This window comes from Enhydra lutris, unplaced genomic scaffold (assembly GCF_002288905.1).
Source record: "Enhydra lutris kenyoni isolate GAN:26980312 unplaced genomic scaffold, ASM228890v2 scaffoldscaffold13, whole genome shotgun sequence".
Taxonomy (NCBI): Eukaryota; Metazoa; Chordata; class Mammalia; order Carnivora; family Mustelidae; genus Enhydra; species Enhydra lutris.
This window is the reverse complement of record NW_019154097.1, coordinates 39978380-39995115: the sequence shown is the minus strand read 5'-3', so window position 1 is coordinate 39995115 and position 16736 is coordinate 39978380. Positions and strand designations below refer to the sequence as shown.

General features: G+C 55.0%; 1 protein-coding gene across 4 annotated transcripts in view; it reads right to left on the bottom strand.

Moving 5' to 3' along the window:
• LOC111146323 (euchromatic histone lysine methyltransferase 1) overlaps positions 1-16736 on the bottom strand; it is a 71798-nt gene that overhangs the window by 19868 nt on the left and 35194 nt on the right. For all 4 annotated transcript variants that reach the window (XM_022501829.1, XM_022501830.1, XM_022501834.1 and 1 more), the window contains 7 exons: positions 15276-15419; positions 13788-14014; positions 12894-13067; positions 11614-11696; positions 10451-10557; positions 5788-5910; positions 1107-1208 (listed from right to left, as the gene is read on the bottom strand). In XM_022501829.1, the coding sequence (XP_022357537.1) occupies positions 1107-1208; positions 5788-5910; positions 10451-10557; positions 11614-11696; positions 12894-13067; positions 13788-14014; positions 15276-15419 (960 nt within the window). The remainder of the gene's footprint in view (positions 1-1106; positions 1209-5787; positions 5911-10450; positions 10558-11613; positions 11697-12893; positions 13068-13787; positions 14015-15275; positions 15420-16736) is intronic.

The following is a 16736-nucleotide window of genomic DNA, read 5'->3' as shown; positions in this document are numbered from 1 at the left end:
GGACCAGCTGCCAACCTGCAGACGGCCAGACATCCAACCCCAGAGACTGACGGAGGCTGTGCCCACTTCCCACTTCTTCCTGAAGGGCAGGAAGCAGAAGGCCTGCCCGGGCTGACCGTATTAGGGTCTGTCATGGTTCTGACGACCTGGCTTTCTACCATCCACAACCCAGGCCTGTCTCCTTATTCAGTGGTGGTGGGCAGTTTTATTTAAACCAGAAAAAGGCAAGTCTTCAGGAAATGAGTATCACGTTGCCAACTCACGGTCTGGTGGCAGAAAGCTCAACCCTCCCCAACACGTCCCCAACGATTTCCTGTCCCTCCCCCACCAGCTGCCACCTCTCTGGGAGACATGCGGCCCCCATGACTACAGTGAGGCCATCCCTGCAGGCTGGCTGAGGGCACAACCTGGGCCCTGGGGGCACAACAGGGACAAGCACACCAGAGGGAACCCAGCCCAGGAACATATTAAACCAAACTAAGTGGGAGACAGAAAATGAAACGGGAGGGGTCCAGCCCGTGGACCTGTGAGAGCAGAGGGAGGCCAGGTGGCACAAGGCAGGGAGCTCTATCTGGGCCACTGGGGAGGGTCTCTGTCAGGGTGGCTTGTTAGAGCTGGGTTGGAGGCAATGGCTGGACTAAAAGAGATGGGACAGGGCCTGTGAGCCCAGATGGCCTCTCCAGGGCCGAGTCACAGGGAGGGGAGCGGTCTGCGCCTCAGCAAGTGGGAGGGAAATGCTCTCACTTGCTCTTCTGAGCCACTCGCTACATGCACAGGCGACCTCCTCAGGCCGGGGCCACATGTGCATAAGGACCCTGCCGTGGAACCCTGACAGCCGCTGGGAGGGAAGATGGCTACGGGAGGGAGGGTGCCTGGCAGGTCAGCCCAGGGAGATGCTGTGGGAGAAGTCTCCAGCCGGGCAGCTGAGCCGGTGGTGAGCGTTCAGAATAGCCAGCGGTCAGGCAGGGGCGGCGGCCGCGGGGGCGAGGCCAGGCCTTCCAGGGGGGCTGCAGAAAACGGGGAGGGGCCACCACTGCTACGACGGAGAACGGGGTCACTGACCAGGCGGCCAGGTGGAGGGTCCGCAAGTGCAGGGGTAGCGTTACCTGACAGTTGACGTCCATCTGTCCATTCGAAAGCAGATACTGAACCACATCATAGTGACCTTTCTTGGCAGCGAGGTGCAGACAAGTGGAGCCCTCTGCGTCCTGCAACACAAGCACCACTGAGACCCAGAGAAAGCCTGTGACCTCCGGCACGGCCGAGCGCAGCACCACAGTGAACTTCTGCTCCCCACACTAGGGAGGCACCTTCTAGGACGGCAGGGAGCCCAGGCAGAGAAAGGTGAAGTTGTTTTCAGAGGCTGCACAACTGGGGTCCAAGCCCCGTCCATCGGGCTCCAGACTCCAAGCTCCGGACACCAATGGGGCAAGGCCTCTTCACCTTCTAAGACACACCTGCAGGGACACCATGTCAAGCGCCTATCCCTTCCTTTCTCCCACGGTCCCGTCAGGGTCAGGCACACCCTGGGCTTCTCGACGTGGCCATGTGCAGCACCATGGCCTCTATTCCAACACAGCCCCCAGGCCTGTGCCAGGCACCTGCACTCCTCACGTGACAAGAGGGCCCCAGGCCCACTGGGGCCTCTATGAGATAACGGCCCCACTGCACATTAGACTAGTGCTAATAACTCCATAATCACGGTCTTTGTGCCACAGAATTAAAAATAATAAATGGCAGAGAAGAGCAGAGGCCCATTACAGGGGCACACTTGCCCTGCAGGCCAACACACGTCAGAGTGGCCGCCGGCCTGCACCTGGCCTCCTGTGGCTGCAGGCCCATCTCCCCATTAGCTTTCAGCTCTGTTTCCTCAAGCGCGCTAAATAGGTACCATGAACTGCAGCATCTCAAAACAAAACAAAGGCGACCCTCCACTGTGGCGGTCAGATCCAGGAAGCTCCAGGAGAGCCTCAGGGGTCCTGGGAGGGCCAGGGCACCATCTGCATCCTGATTTGCACAGCCAGGCTCAGTGCCAACCAGAGAGCTTGGGCCCTGCACACACGGACTCTTCCTGGCCGTGAGTCCCAGGGACCGGCGCAGACACACTTCCGCCGTTTCTTCCTTCCAGTGTCTCTCTTTGCCTTCCCCCTGCTCCTGTCTGTACAGAGCACATTTCCTCAGTTCTTCTTTTTCCCTGTGTCTGACCCTCTGAGGAGTAATCTGAGATTTTCACATACACACTGATAAACACTTCTTACCGATCCTGAAGTTAGTCAGTAACCTGCTTTGCTCAAGAAAACCCACCCAGTCAAACCCCACATTACTGGCGTTTAAAATTTGAGTTGTATGGGGGCGCCTGGGTGGCTCAGTGGGTTAAAGCCTCTGCCTTCGGCTCAGGTCATGATCCCAGGGTCCTGGGATCGAGCCCCGCATCGGGCTCTCTGCTCAGCAGGGAACCTGCTTCCTCCTCTCTCTCTGCCTGCCTCTCTGACTACTTGTGATCTCTGTCTATTAAATTAAAAATAATAATAATAATAATAACCATTTGAAAAAAATAAATAAATTTTAGTTCTATAATAAATAGAAAAACGTATGGTTGTTGGTGTAAAGGCCTGCCTTATTTCCAAGTGTTCTCAGTTGTCTGACCTTGTACTTAGTATCACAAAACCTTCCCCTGTTGACACGACCCAGATCTGAACAGGGCTATCTTCTCCTGGGGGCAGGGGCCCGCCACCCAGTGGCAGTGACCCAGGGTCCTGGTATCGAGCCCCTGATTGGGTTCCCCGCTCAATAGGAAGCCTGCTTCTCCCTCTCCCACTCCCCCTGTATTCCCTCTCTCACTGTCTCTGTCAAATAAATAAAATATTTAAAAAAAAATACACACCTCAACATTTCAATCTAACAATTCCACACCCAGAAATATGTCCTAAAGAAATCAAACATACAAAAATTTAGCTTAAAAAATGCTACCTGGAGCACTGTGTATAACGGTGACTGAAAACACAGGGCACCAGAGTGGCTCAGTCAGCTAAGCGTCCGACTCTTGGTTGTGGCTCAGGTCATGATCTCAGGGTCATTGGGATGGAGCCCCATGTTGGGCTCTGCACTCAGCGGGGAGCCTGCTTGAAAGATTCTCTCCCTCTGCCCCTCCCCCTGGTCTCATGCTCGCACGCTCTCTGAAAATAAATAAATCTTTTAAAAAAATTGAAAACAGGGGCGCCTAGGTGGCTCAGTTGGTTGAGCATCTGCTTTTGGCTCAGGTCATGACCGCAGAGTCCTGGGATCGGGCCCCACATCTGGCTCCCTGCTAGGTGGGAAGCCTGCTTCTCCCTCTCCCACTTCCCCTGCTTATATTCCCTCTCGCTGTCTCTCTCTCTGTCAAATAAATAAATAAAGTCTAAAAAAAAGAAAATTGAAAAACAAACAAAGCAATAAGCAAATTTGACTAAAAGTGATACGACCGCATCATGAAATACAGCGCAGCCACCTCAAATAATGATATAAAACAGTATTTAATAGAAAAACACTGATAATCTCATGGAATAAAAGAAGTTGATAAATTACTATGAACAGTCTAAGTCTTTGGCTGGAAAAATGTGTATCATGTGAAAACTACAAGATCATTTTTACAATTTCACTGTAGTTACATATGTATGTATGTACAAGATAAAAGATTTTGCCATTTTGGTCGTTTTTAAGTGTAGTTTGGTGGCAGTGATCCCTCGCTGTCCTGCGGCCCTCACTGCGGACCCTACAAACCCCCACTGGGCAGGGACACCGCCCCGGCCGCCCCCGTGACCTTTATTCAACCCACTCCCAGTCTCTCAACTGGACGACTCCGGGTCCTCACACGCACGTATCCCACAGAGTGTGTCCCTCTGGGACAGGCTCGTCTCAGCCCTTCCCCGGTGTTGGGGCTTCCTTCTCCTTTAGGGTTGGGCGGTGCCCGTGACGCGCACAGGCCACCTTTTGCTAACCCGTCCCTCTGTGGCGGACGGTGGGGCCGCCGCCAGCTCACTTTGCGAACGAGGCTGCTGAGAACATGGGAGCACAGACACCCATTCGTGCCCTGCCTTGTTTCTCCGGGCAGATGCCCACGACCGGAAGGGCCGGATCACACGGCAGTTCCGCCTGCTCCTCTCTGAGGAACCACCAAACCGGTTTCCACAGAAGCTGCATTTCACATCCCCAGCAGCAGTGCATAAGGCCTCCGGTTTCTCTACGTCTGCCAGCACTTACTTCCCGGTTTTAAGTAACTGCATCCCCAAGGGAACCAGGTGACATCTCCCTGTGGTTTGGATTTGCATTTCCCTGAGGACCGGTGACACTGAGCACCTTTTCATGTGCTAACTGACCATTTACAGACCTTCTCTGGACGAATGTCCGTTCAAAGTCTTTGCCCACTTTTGAACTGGGCTGGATTTGGGTTATTGAGTGGTAGTTCTTTATATATTCTGGATAGGAATTCCCCATCAGGATTACTGTTTCTCCCATTCCGTGGGTTGTCTCTTCACACTCTTAGTGTCCTCTGACACAAAAAGTTTTTATTTTTTATTAAGTTTATCTATTTTGTCTATTTTATGGGTTTATAATATAAATATTATAAATCTATTTTATTAACTGTGCTATTGTGTCATATCCAAGACACCGTCAGACCCAATGAATGGCATGAAGATCTATCTTCTTCTTCTCTTCTAAGAGATCTATGGTTCTAGCTGTTACGTTTAGGTCTTTGACCCATTTTGAGTGAGTAACTAAATGCAGAGTAAAGAAGAGCCCAGCTGCATTCTTCCACACTTCTGCACGTGAAGATCCCACTTTCCCAGCACCATTTGTTAAAAAGACTGCCCTTTCCTCCCACCGAGTGATGCTGGCACCCGCCGGGAACTAGTTTCCATCGCGATGGGCTCGTTTCTGGGCCCTGCTCTCCGAGCTCCGCGCGTCCGTCTCCAGGCCAGCGCCGCGCTGTGCTGACTGCGAGCGTCGTGGCAGGTCCGGAGACAGGAAGCGGGAGGCCTCCGGCTCCGTTCCTCTGCAGGCTGGTTCCGAGTGCTCAGGGTCCCCGAGATCCGCAGGGATTTCAGGACTGGTTTTTCTCCATCTCTAAAAACGGCACTGGGACTCGGACAGGAGTCGCGCGGACTCCGCGGTTCGCCCCCAGTGTGCGGACACTTCGGCGACGTTCGGTCTTCCAGCCCGTGAGCGCGGGATGCGTTTCCACATACTCACGTCTTCTTTGGTCTCTTTCAGCGACGTTCCGTGGTTTTCGGTGAACGAGTCTCTGTCTCCTTGGTTACATTTATTCCTTATGTTTTACTGTTTTGATGCTATTATAAACGGAATCCTTAATTTCCCCTTTGGATGGATAGTTCACCTCCAGTGTACAGAGACACACTGAGTTTGTATCTTATAACTTTTCTACACGCGTTTATTAGTTCTGGTTTTTATGGGAATTCTTCAGGATTTTTCAACATATAAAAACCATACCATTAATGAACAGAGATCATTTTACTTCTTTCCTGATCGGGATGCTTTTGCGGGGGGTGCTAATTGCTCCAAGTGGAAGTCAGAAGAGGGAAAGTGTACGAACGGAAGGAAGCTAGAGGCCTCTGCACGGCAGAGCACCAGCGTTTCCTCAGACACACTGGGAAGCAAGCAAGGTGAACTACTAACTACTTCCAGACAAGCAGGCAGACGCTGGGTGCTGCCAATCCCTGAAGACGTCCCCACAAGGAAGCTGCCCTGCCCCTCCTGCTGAGGGACCTCCACACGTAAGGGGGTGCGTACCTTAGGATCCACGAGGGCCCCAGCCTTGATGAGGTACTTCACTGCGTCTAAATGGTTGTTTTCTGCGGCCTCCATCAACGGGGTTCTCTGGTCCTCCGAGCAGGTGTCAATATTCGCGCCCGCCTAGTGAAACCGGACAGTTCAGGTGCGTCCAGAGTCCCAGTGCTGCCCCGACCTGGCACCTGGACACTTCAGACAACTTGCAAGCGGAAAGACCTCACGAGCTTTGCTCAAATCATTTCTACTCACTGCAACTGAGTCTTTAGAACCAAATTCAAAAACATGATTATTCTACTACCGTCAAACCCTCAGTTCAAGAAGGACATTTTCTTAACCGAAAATGTTTACAGCACATCAGCGACAATTCCTTTAGAAATGAGAAGTCATGACCTTCTGAAGAAGGAAAGGAGGGGGGCACCTGGGTGGCCAGAGTCCCACATCGGGCTCCCTGCTCAGCGGGAGTCCGCTGCTCCCTCTGCCCCTCCCCCGACTGGCACGAACACACGTGCGCTCTGTCAAAAGTAACTAAAATCTTTAAAAAATAAAATAAAAGCAAGCAGGCAAAGGAGGGATGTGGAGGGGGCTGCTCAGCAGGCCGTGGCTGGTAGCCGGGCAGTGACCCAGCCTACAGAGACCACAGGACAACCTGACTCCCTGACCTCTTTCTCTGGCTGTTTTAATGCTTCCCAAAGTAAGCAGAATAAAAGCTGATTTCCAATACTAAGTATTTCGAAGCAATCTCTAACACTTCCAACAGAATATGTACTTGGAAAGTTAACGGTCCAGCAAACATACGTAGATTTCAGTCTGTCTGGACCTTAAGAAGGTCCAACTTTAAAATGTGTTGTGTGCCATAAGCAAACTGGGTGTCTCACAATTAAAACCTTTTCCCCATGGGGGTGAAACCACCTGCTTTCTTAAACTGATGCGCCAGAACCTAGTATTTAGTTTGTAAAATAAATATTTACTGGGAAAAGGCTGAGAATAATATTGTTTACTGTTTGTAATTAAAAACAAAAGTAACAAAATGAGTTAAGAACTTTAAAAAACAAACAAACAAACATGCAAACAAAAAACCTTCTTCAACACATCCAGAGCGGTGAACTTAAGGAAAGCAGGGGACTGAGGCGGTTTCGGGAACTCTGAACGAGACTTCTGGTGAATTCCAGAGGGCAGAACAGGGCTGGGGGCCACAGGCAGAGCTGGAGACTAGGCACAACGAACGTCAGGGGTCAGAGGACCAGGCCCCTGAACTTCGGTTACACCGGGGTCAGACCAGGCCGAGATGTGGCGGGCAGGTCTGAGGACCTATGACCAATTCCCTGTGTGCCCATCTGAAATCAGGGGCAACACGTGACAGAGGCCCTCACAGGGACACAGAGACAACCCAGAACTGACGCCACAAAAGCTGGCCCAGAAGAAAGTGATCATCACCAGAAAAAGGTAAGGATGACGGAGAAACAAAGCCAAAGAATCCATGAGAAGCTCAAGACAGGGGAGAAGACAGGAGAGTGAGTGAAACCACGAGGTGCCCATGCGATGACGGGCTTCCCACCGGAGAGAATGGTGAGAACAGGGAGCGGGTCTTAAGGAGCACACACCTCCTTCCGTGTACTTCCGTCATTCAAACCCAGACAGCCACGTGCGGCAGCGCACGCCACACGGCAGCGCCCTAGGGTCCGAACGGAACAAGACCTGTTTGCAGTGAGGCCTCAGGCCAAAAGCTGAACAGGAGGGAGAGATCTCAAAACCGCTCTCCACAGGCGCTCCTGGCCGTAAAGGAACATTCCTCAAACCCCGAGAGCACAGGCACCCAGAAGAGCGCGGGCCAGCGGCCCCGGTCGGCAGCTTCAGGGCCACCGTGGGACCGGGGACTGGGTCAGAGCCAGAGCCTGCCCAGTGCAAGGTGTGGGGTTAGAGACACTTTGCCAGGACAGTGCCTCCCACAAGGGCAGGAGGGGCAGGGCCAGACCAGAGCACGGACACCTGGGCCCCTGTGCTCACAGGCACAAGCAGGCTTTCTGCTCCTAGGCTAAAAGGAAGACACACTAGAATTCCCACCGTGTGCCTCGAGGAGCATAAAGCATCGTGGCGGACACAGGTGAGCCACATGGTGATCAAGCCCGAGAGACACAGGGAGCAGGGCTGTCACAGCGAGAGCCCGGAGAGCCATCCCCTCCAGGGGCATGGGCAGGGCTGTGTCCTGACCTGGTGCTCTTCATGATTATTTACCAACAGGACGTTTACATCTTAAGGACTTTTCCGTATGCACCTTATATACACACACACATTTTAACGGTAAAAAAGGTGGGGGAGGGCGCCAAAGAGAAAACAGGTCCTCTCAAAGCAGTGACGAGCTAACTTCTCAAAGAAAGCACAGAAGCCAAAAGACCGTGGAATCATTCCTCAAAGTGAGAGAAAACAACCAGCAACCCAGAATCCCAAATCCAGGGAAACATCTCTCAAGAAGCCCCCACGCTGGTCTCTGAGATGAGGAGGAGCCTGGGCAGCCCCTCACCCAACTCTGCATGGCACACAGGACCATCAGGGAGACCCTGTCCCTGTCCCGGCCCCGTCCTGCCACGGGTCCCACACAGCACTGGGCCTCCAGCCGACCCTCGAAAAAGCACAGACCACATCCACGCCTCTGCCACTCCTCGCAGCGGGGACAAGACAGTGTCCCACTGGAGTGCTGACCCCCAGCCTTCTCCCCCCAGAGCACTAGCACCCGTGGTCACTGCCCCAACGGCCATGCCAGCTTCCATTCTCTGTCAGATCAGCCACCCATCACGGTCACAGCCAAGAACCCACCCCTGCACGGCCACTATGAGCAGCTCTCTAGCTGCCCAGCAGCCGAGCCCGGCCAGGCTTCTCTTGGACTCGTACCTGAGGCCTCCAGGGGCCTCCCCACGGAAGTGGCTCAAGCTCGCTGCGCAGGGCAAGGCCGTCTCTCCTCCCCTTGGTGTCTGCCCGCCGGAAGGCAGGAGGCCTGCACGCCAGACCATTAGAGTGACCTCTGGAGGCCGGAAAGAAGAGTGAGTGAAGAGAAAGGAAGTGAGGGGATTGAAGCGAATTCAACCCAAAAGAAGGCAAAAAAGGAGATTAAAAAAATATATATTTGTTTGAAAAGACTAAGAACCAGAACAATATGAAACAGCAAATATATATTTAAATGCTAAGGATTACAATAAATACTATCTAAAATAAAAGTTCCTATTAAAATACCGAGATTATCAGACTGAGCTTTTAAACCTTCCAGCAACATGCTGCTTAACAAGACACATCCACACAGCGGCTCTGCGGCAGGAGAGGGAGCTAGAGATCCGCACTCACAGTGGGTCTACGGTAAGACACCCGCGCAACCGTCAGCGCGATCGTGTCCTGCTCTGCCCACAACCGCCACGTCCATCAGCCCCGGTCAGAACAATGGGAAAACGCTCCAGGCGAGTGGGGACAGCCACACAGGTGAGGCTGAGGGAGGACAGCGACCCCGGCACCTCCAGCTCCCACAGACGCACGCGCAGGAGACCACCCACACACACGCACCCCTCTCCAGCCAGCAATGTCTGCAGGACGCCCGACGGTGACGAGGCAGGGACCCGCCACCAGCATTTTAGTGCTTTAGATGGGAAAAAAGACAAATCATCAGGCATTTGGGGAAAACCTTTAAAAAGAAAGACCAAAATGAACAGAGCAGCATAAAACTTCAGAATTACTGTAGTATCTTCTAAGGAACAAGGGAAGAACAGAGGTACGAAAAAGGAGCAAGAAAGGGCGCTGGGTCTCAAGACATGAAGGCACAGATGAGAATTCCCCAGAGGAGCTGAAGGGTGAGTCAAGAACACAGCCTAGCAAGCAAATGGGAAATGAAGCCCAGAGAACGAGTTCGTAAGGCCGACCATGTGAACAGGGGCTCCAGAGGGCAGACGGGAAGGTGGCATCCAGAAACCCCAAAACAAGGGACAGGAAAGGACACAGCAAGTGCCCCAAAGGAGTCAAAAGACCACTGCATCGCAGGGAGATCTCAGACCAGTGGGTCAGAGATTTCCTGAAGCACCCGGAGATACACGGTCAGGCCAAAAACTGGTCTCCAGCACACAGGGGACCCAACACAGGGCCAGGGTCAGGGAAGGCGTGGCCCAGAGAAAGAGAACATAGGACCAAGCAACAGGGCTTCCAGGTGACACGAGACAGGAGGCAGCGTGTTCAGAGGGTTAGGAATGAACCAGCAGGAGGCCAAGAGACTACAGAAGCACACGACAATCACCACTGTCAGCGGCACCGCGCCAGCCGGGAAAGTACCAACGGGACTGCCCAACACAAGGGCTCCCCACTGATCTCGGCAACACTGGGACATGAAAAAAGGAGGAGACTGGGGAGCGGGCGGTGCGAGTGCACCAGGGCCAAGCCTTTCCACGCTCTAAAGTCAGTAATTGATATTAAAAACTGAATGTAGAACGGGAACAACAACAACGAATCTAGAAAGAGCCAGAGAAGCCGCTGTGGACGTGCCAGGACTGGGGGGACAGAAACGCTGGTTTTCTGTGTGAGCCAGAAGTGCCGTGTGACCTGTGCGCTCTCAGGACCACGCGTCGTGTTACTTTACTGGACAAAGACAAGAGTGAGTGGGTGGGGGGCTCGGCAGAGGGCCACGCCATCCGACCTGAATCAGCATGTGGCAGATGTCCACGTGGCCGGCCTCCGCGGCGGCGTGCAATGGGGAGCGCTTGTTCTGGTGCTCCATCTTGAAGTTGGGGTCGATCCCGTCCACTGCCAACAAACAGGGTTCACCAATTATTTCAGAAGCAGTCTCTGGTCCCCCCACTCTAGGGTGATCATAAAGGCCGGTAAAGGCCCATGTGGGCGACCACTGAGAACCAGCATTGCCCACCACCCCGTGTCTAGGTCCAAACACACTGGGAAGACTCAAAAGGAAGTATGTTCGTTCCACACCAAATTCCACATGTGGGCCTACTGCCAGCAATGACCTAACAATATAAATCCCTTCCCTCACTGACCTTGTCTAACTCAAGGCTCCCAGAATTTCTCTGGGGTTCCACCTGTATTCTCAAGCACTCCTGCTCTCGGCCTTCCTCCCAGACTGGGTGCACCTGCTAAGCCCAAGGACAACAGGCCCACCGGGCAGCCTCAGACACACGTGGCTTGGTGCGCGCGAGTCCAGGAGGCCGGCGGTGGACAATCAGCTAACAGACCAGCCGCAGAACAGGCAGGGAGCCACAGCACCCCACCAAGCCTGGGGGAAATGACCAAAACCGCCATTTCAGTCAACATTAAATGACTTAGATTTTTTAGAACAAATCACTGAGTTTCTTCTTTGACTGTCAAGTAAAGAGATTTTTTAATCACTCTTGAACCCAGAAAAACAAAGCCTCGAGCTGAGAGCTCAGAATCAAATTACTGGCCTTCCTTGGCCGCAGTAGAGCTGGGAAGGGTCTGAAAGCACCAGCCGGCGCGTCAACCCGAAGACGCACGCGCGGACATCCATGTGATGCGTCCTGCTCTGCCCACGGCTGGCTCCTGCCTTCCTGCTGCCAGCTCATGGCCCGCCCCAGCTCACTCCTCTTCCTTCTTCCTGATCTACGCCTTCTCTTAATTTAATCACACACCTAATTCTTCTTTGAAAATAAGGAATTCCTAGAAAGTATTTCTGTCACCATGAGCACCAGGATACGAACATCACACAGGGTGAACGCCGCTGGGCACAGCTCAGAGAAACAAGACGCGGATGAAGAAAATCAATGACCCCACCTCAGAAAAGCCAACAAGCGACTGCGTGCTCCGGGGCCGCAGGGACAGGCCGCTTACCCAGCATGAGCAGCACTTTCTGCAGCTCCCCTTGCCTGGCGGAGAAATACAGCTGCTTCGGGTGGAAACGGAGCTTCTTGGGTCTGTGGAGAGAGCGGGATGGCTGGGACCACCGGCGGCCCCACTCGTGCTCCCGGCCCCCCTGCCACCGCACACGCAGACACACAGAAGGACGCTGCAGGACAGGAAGGCCTGGGGAGGTCTACCTGCTGCTGCCTCAGGGTCGAGGGCACGAAACTCACCAGGCTCAGGCATCTCACAGGAAAAAACAACTAAAACGAGCAACTACCTTCTTCATCCACAACAGGAGAATGGCTCCTGAGATTTCTATGAACTGTGACAACACAGCGAACCATCCCTTTGTAGCGCGGGGTCAAGGGAGGCGCTGAGGTGGCGAGGCCCAGCCTGCCCCCTCCAGCAGAGTGCAGTCTGGGCCTGTCGAGCAGGCGGGCGGACACAACAGCCACGGTAACATCAGGGCCACAGAGGGGGCTGGAGACTGATGGAGTGAGAGCTGTAGGGACTGGACAGTGACTCCTGACCCTGAGCTTCCCCCGGTCAAGAGTGCGCTAACTCGCGCCCCTTCCAGCAGGGCGCACGCTGCCCCGAGGAAGGACACGGGGCCTGGCGTGAGGCCCGGATGAACTAGGCCGCTGGGCTTCCTTGGGGGAGGAACCCTGCCTGGCTCCCCGGTCGCAGACTCGGGCCCCCTGCAGGGCGGCACTGCCTGGGCGCAGGTGGGCCTCAAAGCCACGTGATCCGACCCTTCGTTTCACAGACAAGGAATCGGCCAAGTGGCATTTGCTCTCATGTCCTGAGGTCAGCGCCAGCCAGGGTCACCACCACCCTGGGGACATGTCTGTAAGAGGACGATGGGACTGTCCTAAGGACTTGGCAGAAGTCACCTTCTGCTCTTAGTACAATGGACAGTTGGCAATAATTTCTTCAAAGAGCGTAAAAATACGTAAATTGTCCTGATAAACACCACTAGTCAAAAAGCTGAAGAATGCTACAGTGACCCCCTCGGGAATGCCCACGACCCCGTGAGGGAACCCGGTGCCCTTAGGAGGTGGCATACAGGGTGCAGACCCTTGGGAAGTGCGACTGTGGGGGCAGTGGGAGTACTAGAAGCACTGGGGGCGGGGGTCTGGACACACGGGCTCCAACGGCCCCACGGCTGGCAAGGAGGGAAGAGAAATCTGCAGGAAGGAGTGTCTAGTTGGGCAGAGGTCAGTGGCTCAGGCCCAGAGCCACGTCTGAAAATGCAGACTGGTTCTTACTTTTCCGAATCCAGAGCGATCAGAGCACTTTCCAAGGTCTCCTTCCCTGGTCCCTGGGAAAGGCCGGGGGCTGGCTTCACCAGCCCAGCAGGCCCGGTGGGGTCGAAGCCCTCAGCCGCCTGGGGCGCTGTGCTCTGCGGCTTGCCGTCCTCCGAGAGCAGTGGTCCCGCAGTGCTTCGGGGCAGGGAAGAAATGACAGGCTGAACTGCAGATACGTGAAAAACTCGCCTTCTTGTGAAAATCAATGAAAACACAGAACATGATTCACTCGGACCCTTCCAGCTGAGCGTGAAAACAGCTCCAGACTCATTCTCTGTTCAGTCCTTGGATCAGAGTCCAGTTCAGGGCAAATTCCCAGGAAAAGTGACATTAAAGCAAAAGGGCAAGTTTTCCAGGGTTTCCAGGACCATGTCCAAGTCTACTTTTCAGAATGCGCTTCCCAGCTGGAGCTACCAAACCCACGCTCTCCCCAATGGGAGGAAACCCGCCCAGAAACCTGACGCGGTCACGTTCATACAGACTAGCAGCGTTAGTACAGAACGGCCAGACGGAACCGGCCTCCTCCCGGTGCTCAGTTTGCTGCGTCCACAGTTCGAGGCTCTTTTACACAGCCCTCCACGAGCTACTACTCTTGGCGGTATCAGCGTAACATCTACCATGTCGTACGTTCCCAATAGGAGCCCTTCCCCTCACAAAACTCCGTTTCCGTTTAGCCAGCCATCAAACCCTAACAGCCTGCGCCAGAAGAGCTAGTACCGCGCTTGCCTGCGACAGACGCACAGACGCGCAGACACACTCCCGCGGGGCAGAGGCCGTGCGCACACACACGCAGGGGTCAGCACTTGAAGACACAGAGGGCTCCGGGGAGCAGACCGAGCTGCGCCGGGCGCCTACCTGCCCGTGGTCGTGTCAGCCCTGCCCTCCACCAGGGAGCTCTTGTCCTGCCCGGGGGCCGGCATCACGGTGGAGGTCGTGTCGGCTTTTGCGATGGTCACCTCTTTGGCCTTGGAGATCTCTTCCCCACAGTGGGGACAGTAGCTGGCATTATTGACTCGAGAGGCACAGTCTTTGTGAAAGCGGTGAGAGATGCTGCTCTCAGGCTGACACTCCATAAAGTTACCCTGAACACGGGGAGATGAGAAATCCTTGTTTACAATCAGGGTTACGTGCGAGAAAGCACACAAAGTGTGCAGAACCCGCCTATGTGTGCGGTGTGGGTGCCACGGGCCCACTGGACAGTCAGGGCTCCCAGTCCCGCCTAGGTACACAGGGAACCCATGGTCTACATCTGTGGTGCATCCACACGGACACCTGCTTTGTTTTCTTTTTGTTTTTTGGGGAAGATTTATTTGAGAGACAGACAGAAAGACAGCAAGAGCAGGAGGGGCAGAGAAAGAGGGAGAGGATCTCAAGCAGACTCCACTCTGAGTGTGGAGCCCGATCGGGGTTCAATCCCACAACCCTGAGATCACGACCGGGGCTGAAGCCAAGCGGCGGAGACTTAACCGATGGAGCCGCCCAGACGGCCCCCACCCGGCCCCACCCCTGCTCTAAAGAGAGAGCATGAAGAGGGGAGAACCCACCTGACTGCCCCCCACGCCCCAGGAGCCCAAGGCCTTGCTCTCTGACTGTTCTAACCCGAGAAGAGACTGCACAGAGGACCCGGTCCCAAGAAGGGACCAGAGGACAATCCAGGAAGAGAGTCTCGGAACAGCGAGCAGCAGTGCTCTACAGACATTACCCAGCATCACCAAGGGCACTTCAGGCAAATCCGATGGCCTCAGAAAAGGACTCTCGCTAGCACCGAGGAGGTAAAGCCCCAGCAGGATGAGAAGCAGGGGGAGCAGCATGCTCCTGCCAGGAGCTAAGGGTGAACGGGACAGAGAAACAGCCTCCCTCCCTTCCAGCACAAGCAACAGGGGGACGGCAGACAAGGAAGGGCGCACGGGTGTGAAATCCCAAGAGCAGCCACTGCAGAGAAGCTCCTGGCCCAGGCGGCTGCTCAGCTGTGGGCCGAGTGAACCACAGGGCCCCCATGTTCTTGTGGGCACTGCAGGCACTGGTATATGTGGAATGAAATTACTAGCAGAGAAGACCCTAAAACCAAGAAATGAAGGCAAAGCAGAAGGCGAGCCAGGCGGGCCCCGTGCTCAGACGCGAGTAGGAGGAGGGGACCAAGGGCACCGCCTGCCCTGTCCTAGCTGTCCCCGGGAGCCTGCCGGCTCACCCACAGCAAAACCAGGGCGTTATGGAGGGGCCTCCGGACTTGGGGGCTGCCAGGGGGCTGCCAGGAGGCGTCCGCCCCGACGGCCAGTGGAGGGAGGCAGCGAGCACCAGCGTGAGCCCACCCCGCCGGGGACGCACGGAGAGCCAGGCACTTACCGCTGTGCAGAAGTAGCCGCACCCGGGACAGCACTGGTGCTTCACCATCCGGCCCCGGTGGTCCTCGCACAGCACCAAGAGCGGCGCTCTGCTGGACGGGCGCATTAGCTCGTGCTTGACCACGCTGTTGGTGCACCGGCCCAGCTGCAACCACATGAGACCAGGGTCAGCGGCAGCCTGTCAGGGAGGGCCCCACGGGCGCGAGTCCAGGGCAGACTCCGAGGGCCCCGTGTCGGGGTGGGGGGTGGAATGTGGACGAAAGGCAGGGCTCCATCCCCTCGAGTCTGCCCGACACAACGGTCAGCCTGACAAGCGGCCACATACACAGTGTCAGAGGAGCAGGTGCTTAGCTCGGTGAACTGAGGAAAACGTCCCGGGCGAGCTGAACGGACACACACCAGGCCGGACAGGAGGGGCGCCGTGGGCCAGCAGTGGAACCTCACTGTGAATGCACGGAGCCCCACCAGTGGTCGGGGCAGCCAGAGCAAAGCACCAGACAAAGGGCTACTGGTCAGCCCTGCCCTGCAACTGCTCCGCCAACTGGGCCTCCCACTGCACCGAGGGACACAGTCAGCGAACAGCAAGGCCCAGACCCACCATCCCTGACAGCCGTTTGCTCCGGCGGGAGAAGCAGAGACAAAGCAGAGACTAAAGCAACCAAGCGGAAATCAGAGGCCACCCGAGGAGCACAAGCCAGGGTGGACAGTGTGCAGACGTGGTCACCGGCGCCCCGGTCACCGGCCACTCTCAGACTGGAACTCAACAAAGACATGCTCGCAGAACAAAAAGGAGCTCTCGGGAGCTGGAACGAAGGTGCAGGAAAGGGAAATTTCTACGGATGTGCTGGAAGGAAGGGAATTATCTGAAAGTGAAGCAAACGGACAAAAGTTTGGAAAATGGAGAAGAAAACTGGAGGCTCCATCCAGGGAACCTAAAAGAGAAGTAAAATGGAGAGAAGCAAGGGTACACAAACTGGAGACGTGGCCATCCCCACTTGTGTGAGAGGCGGCGGCCGCCCGGAACACCAGCGAGCTCCCGGCTGGCAGCCAGCACGGCGCGACGGGACGAAGAGGGGTCTCGAAGCGCAAAGGAGACTGAGTCCGACACCGGGTTCCGGACGGGGCTAAATCATCTCCAGAATCCAAAGTCTCAGCCACTCATCTCCCAGACGCCTCCTGTGAGGGGCTCCTGAGGGTTCTGCACCACCAAGACGAGAAAGTGACAACCCAGACTGACCTGATGTGCTGCAAATGCCTACGGAAATGTGCAATTCCATCGATCTGCGACCGAACTTGTAAGAGGAACACAGAAAATGAAAAATGAGAAAACCATCAACTCAGGAAAGTAAAGAGTTGTTTAGGAAAACGTAATCCAAGCACGCCCCTGGCTCAGCTGGGAGCATTTCCACAGGGTGTTAGGAAAACCAAAAGCACGGCTGTAACCAGCAGTGAAGACAGCACT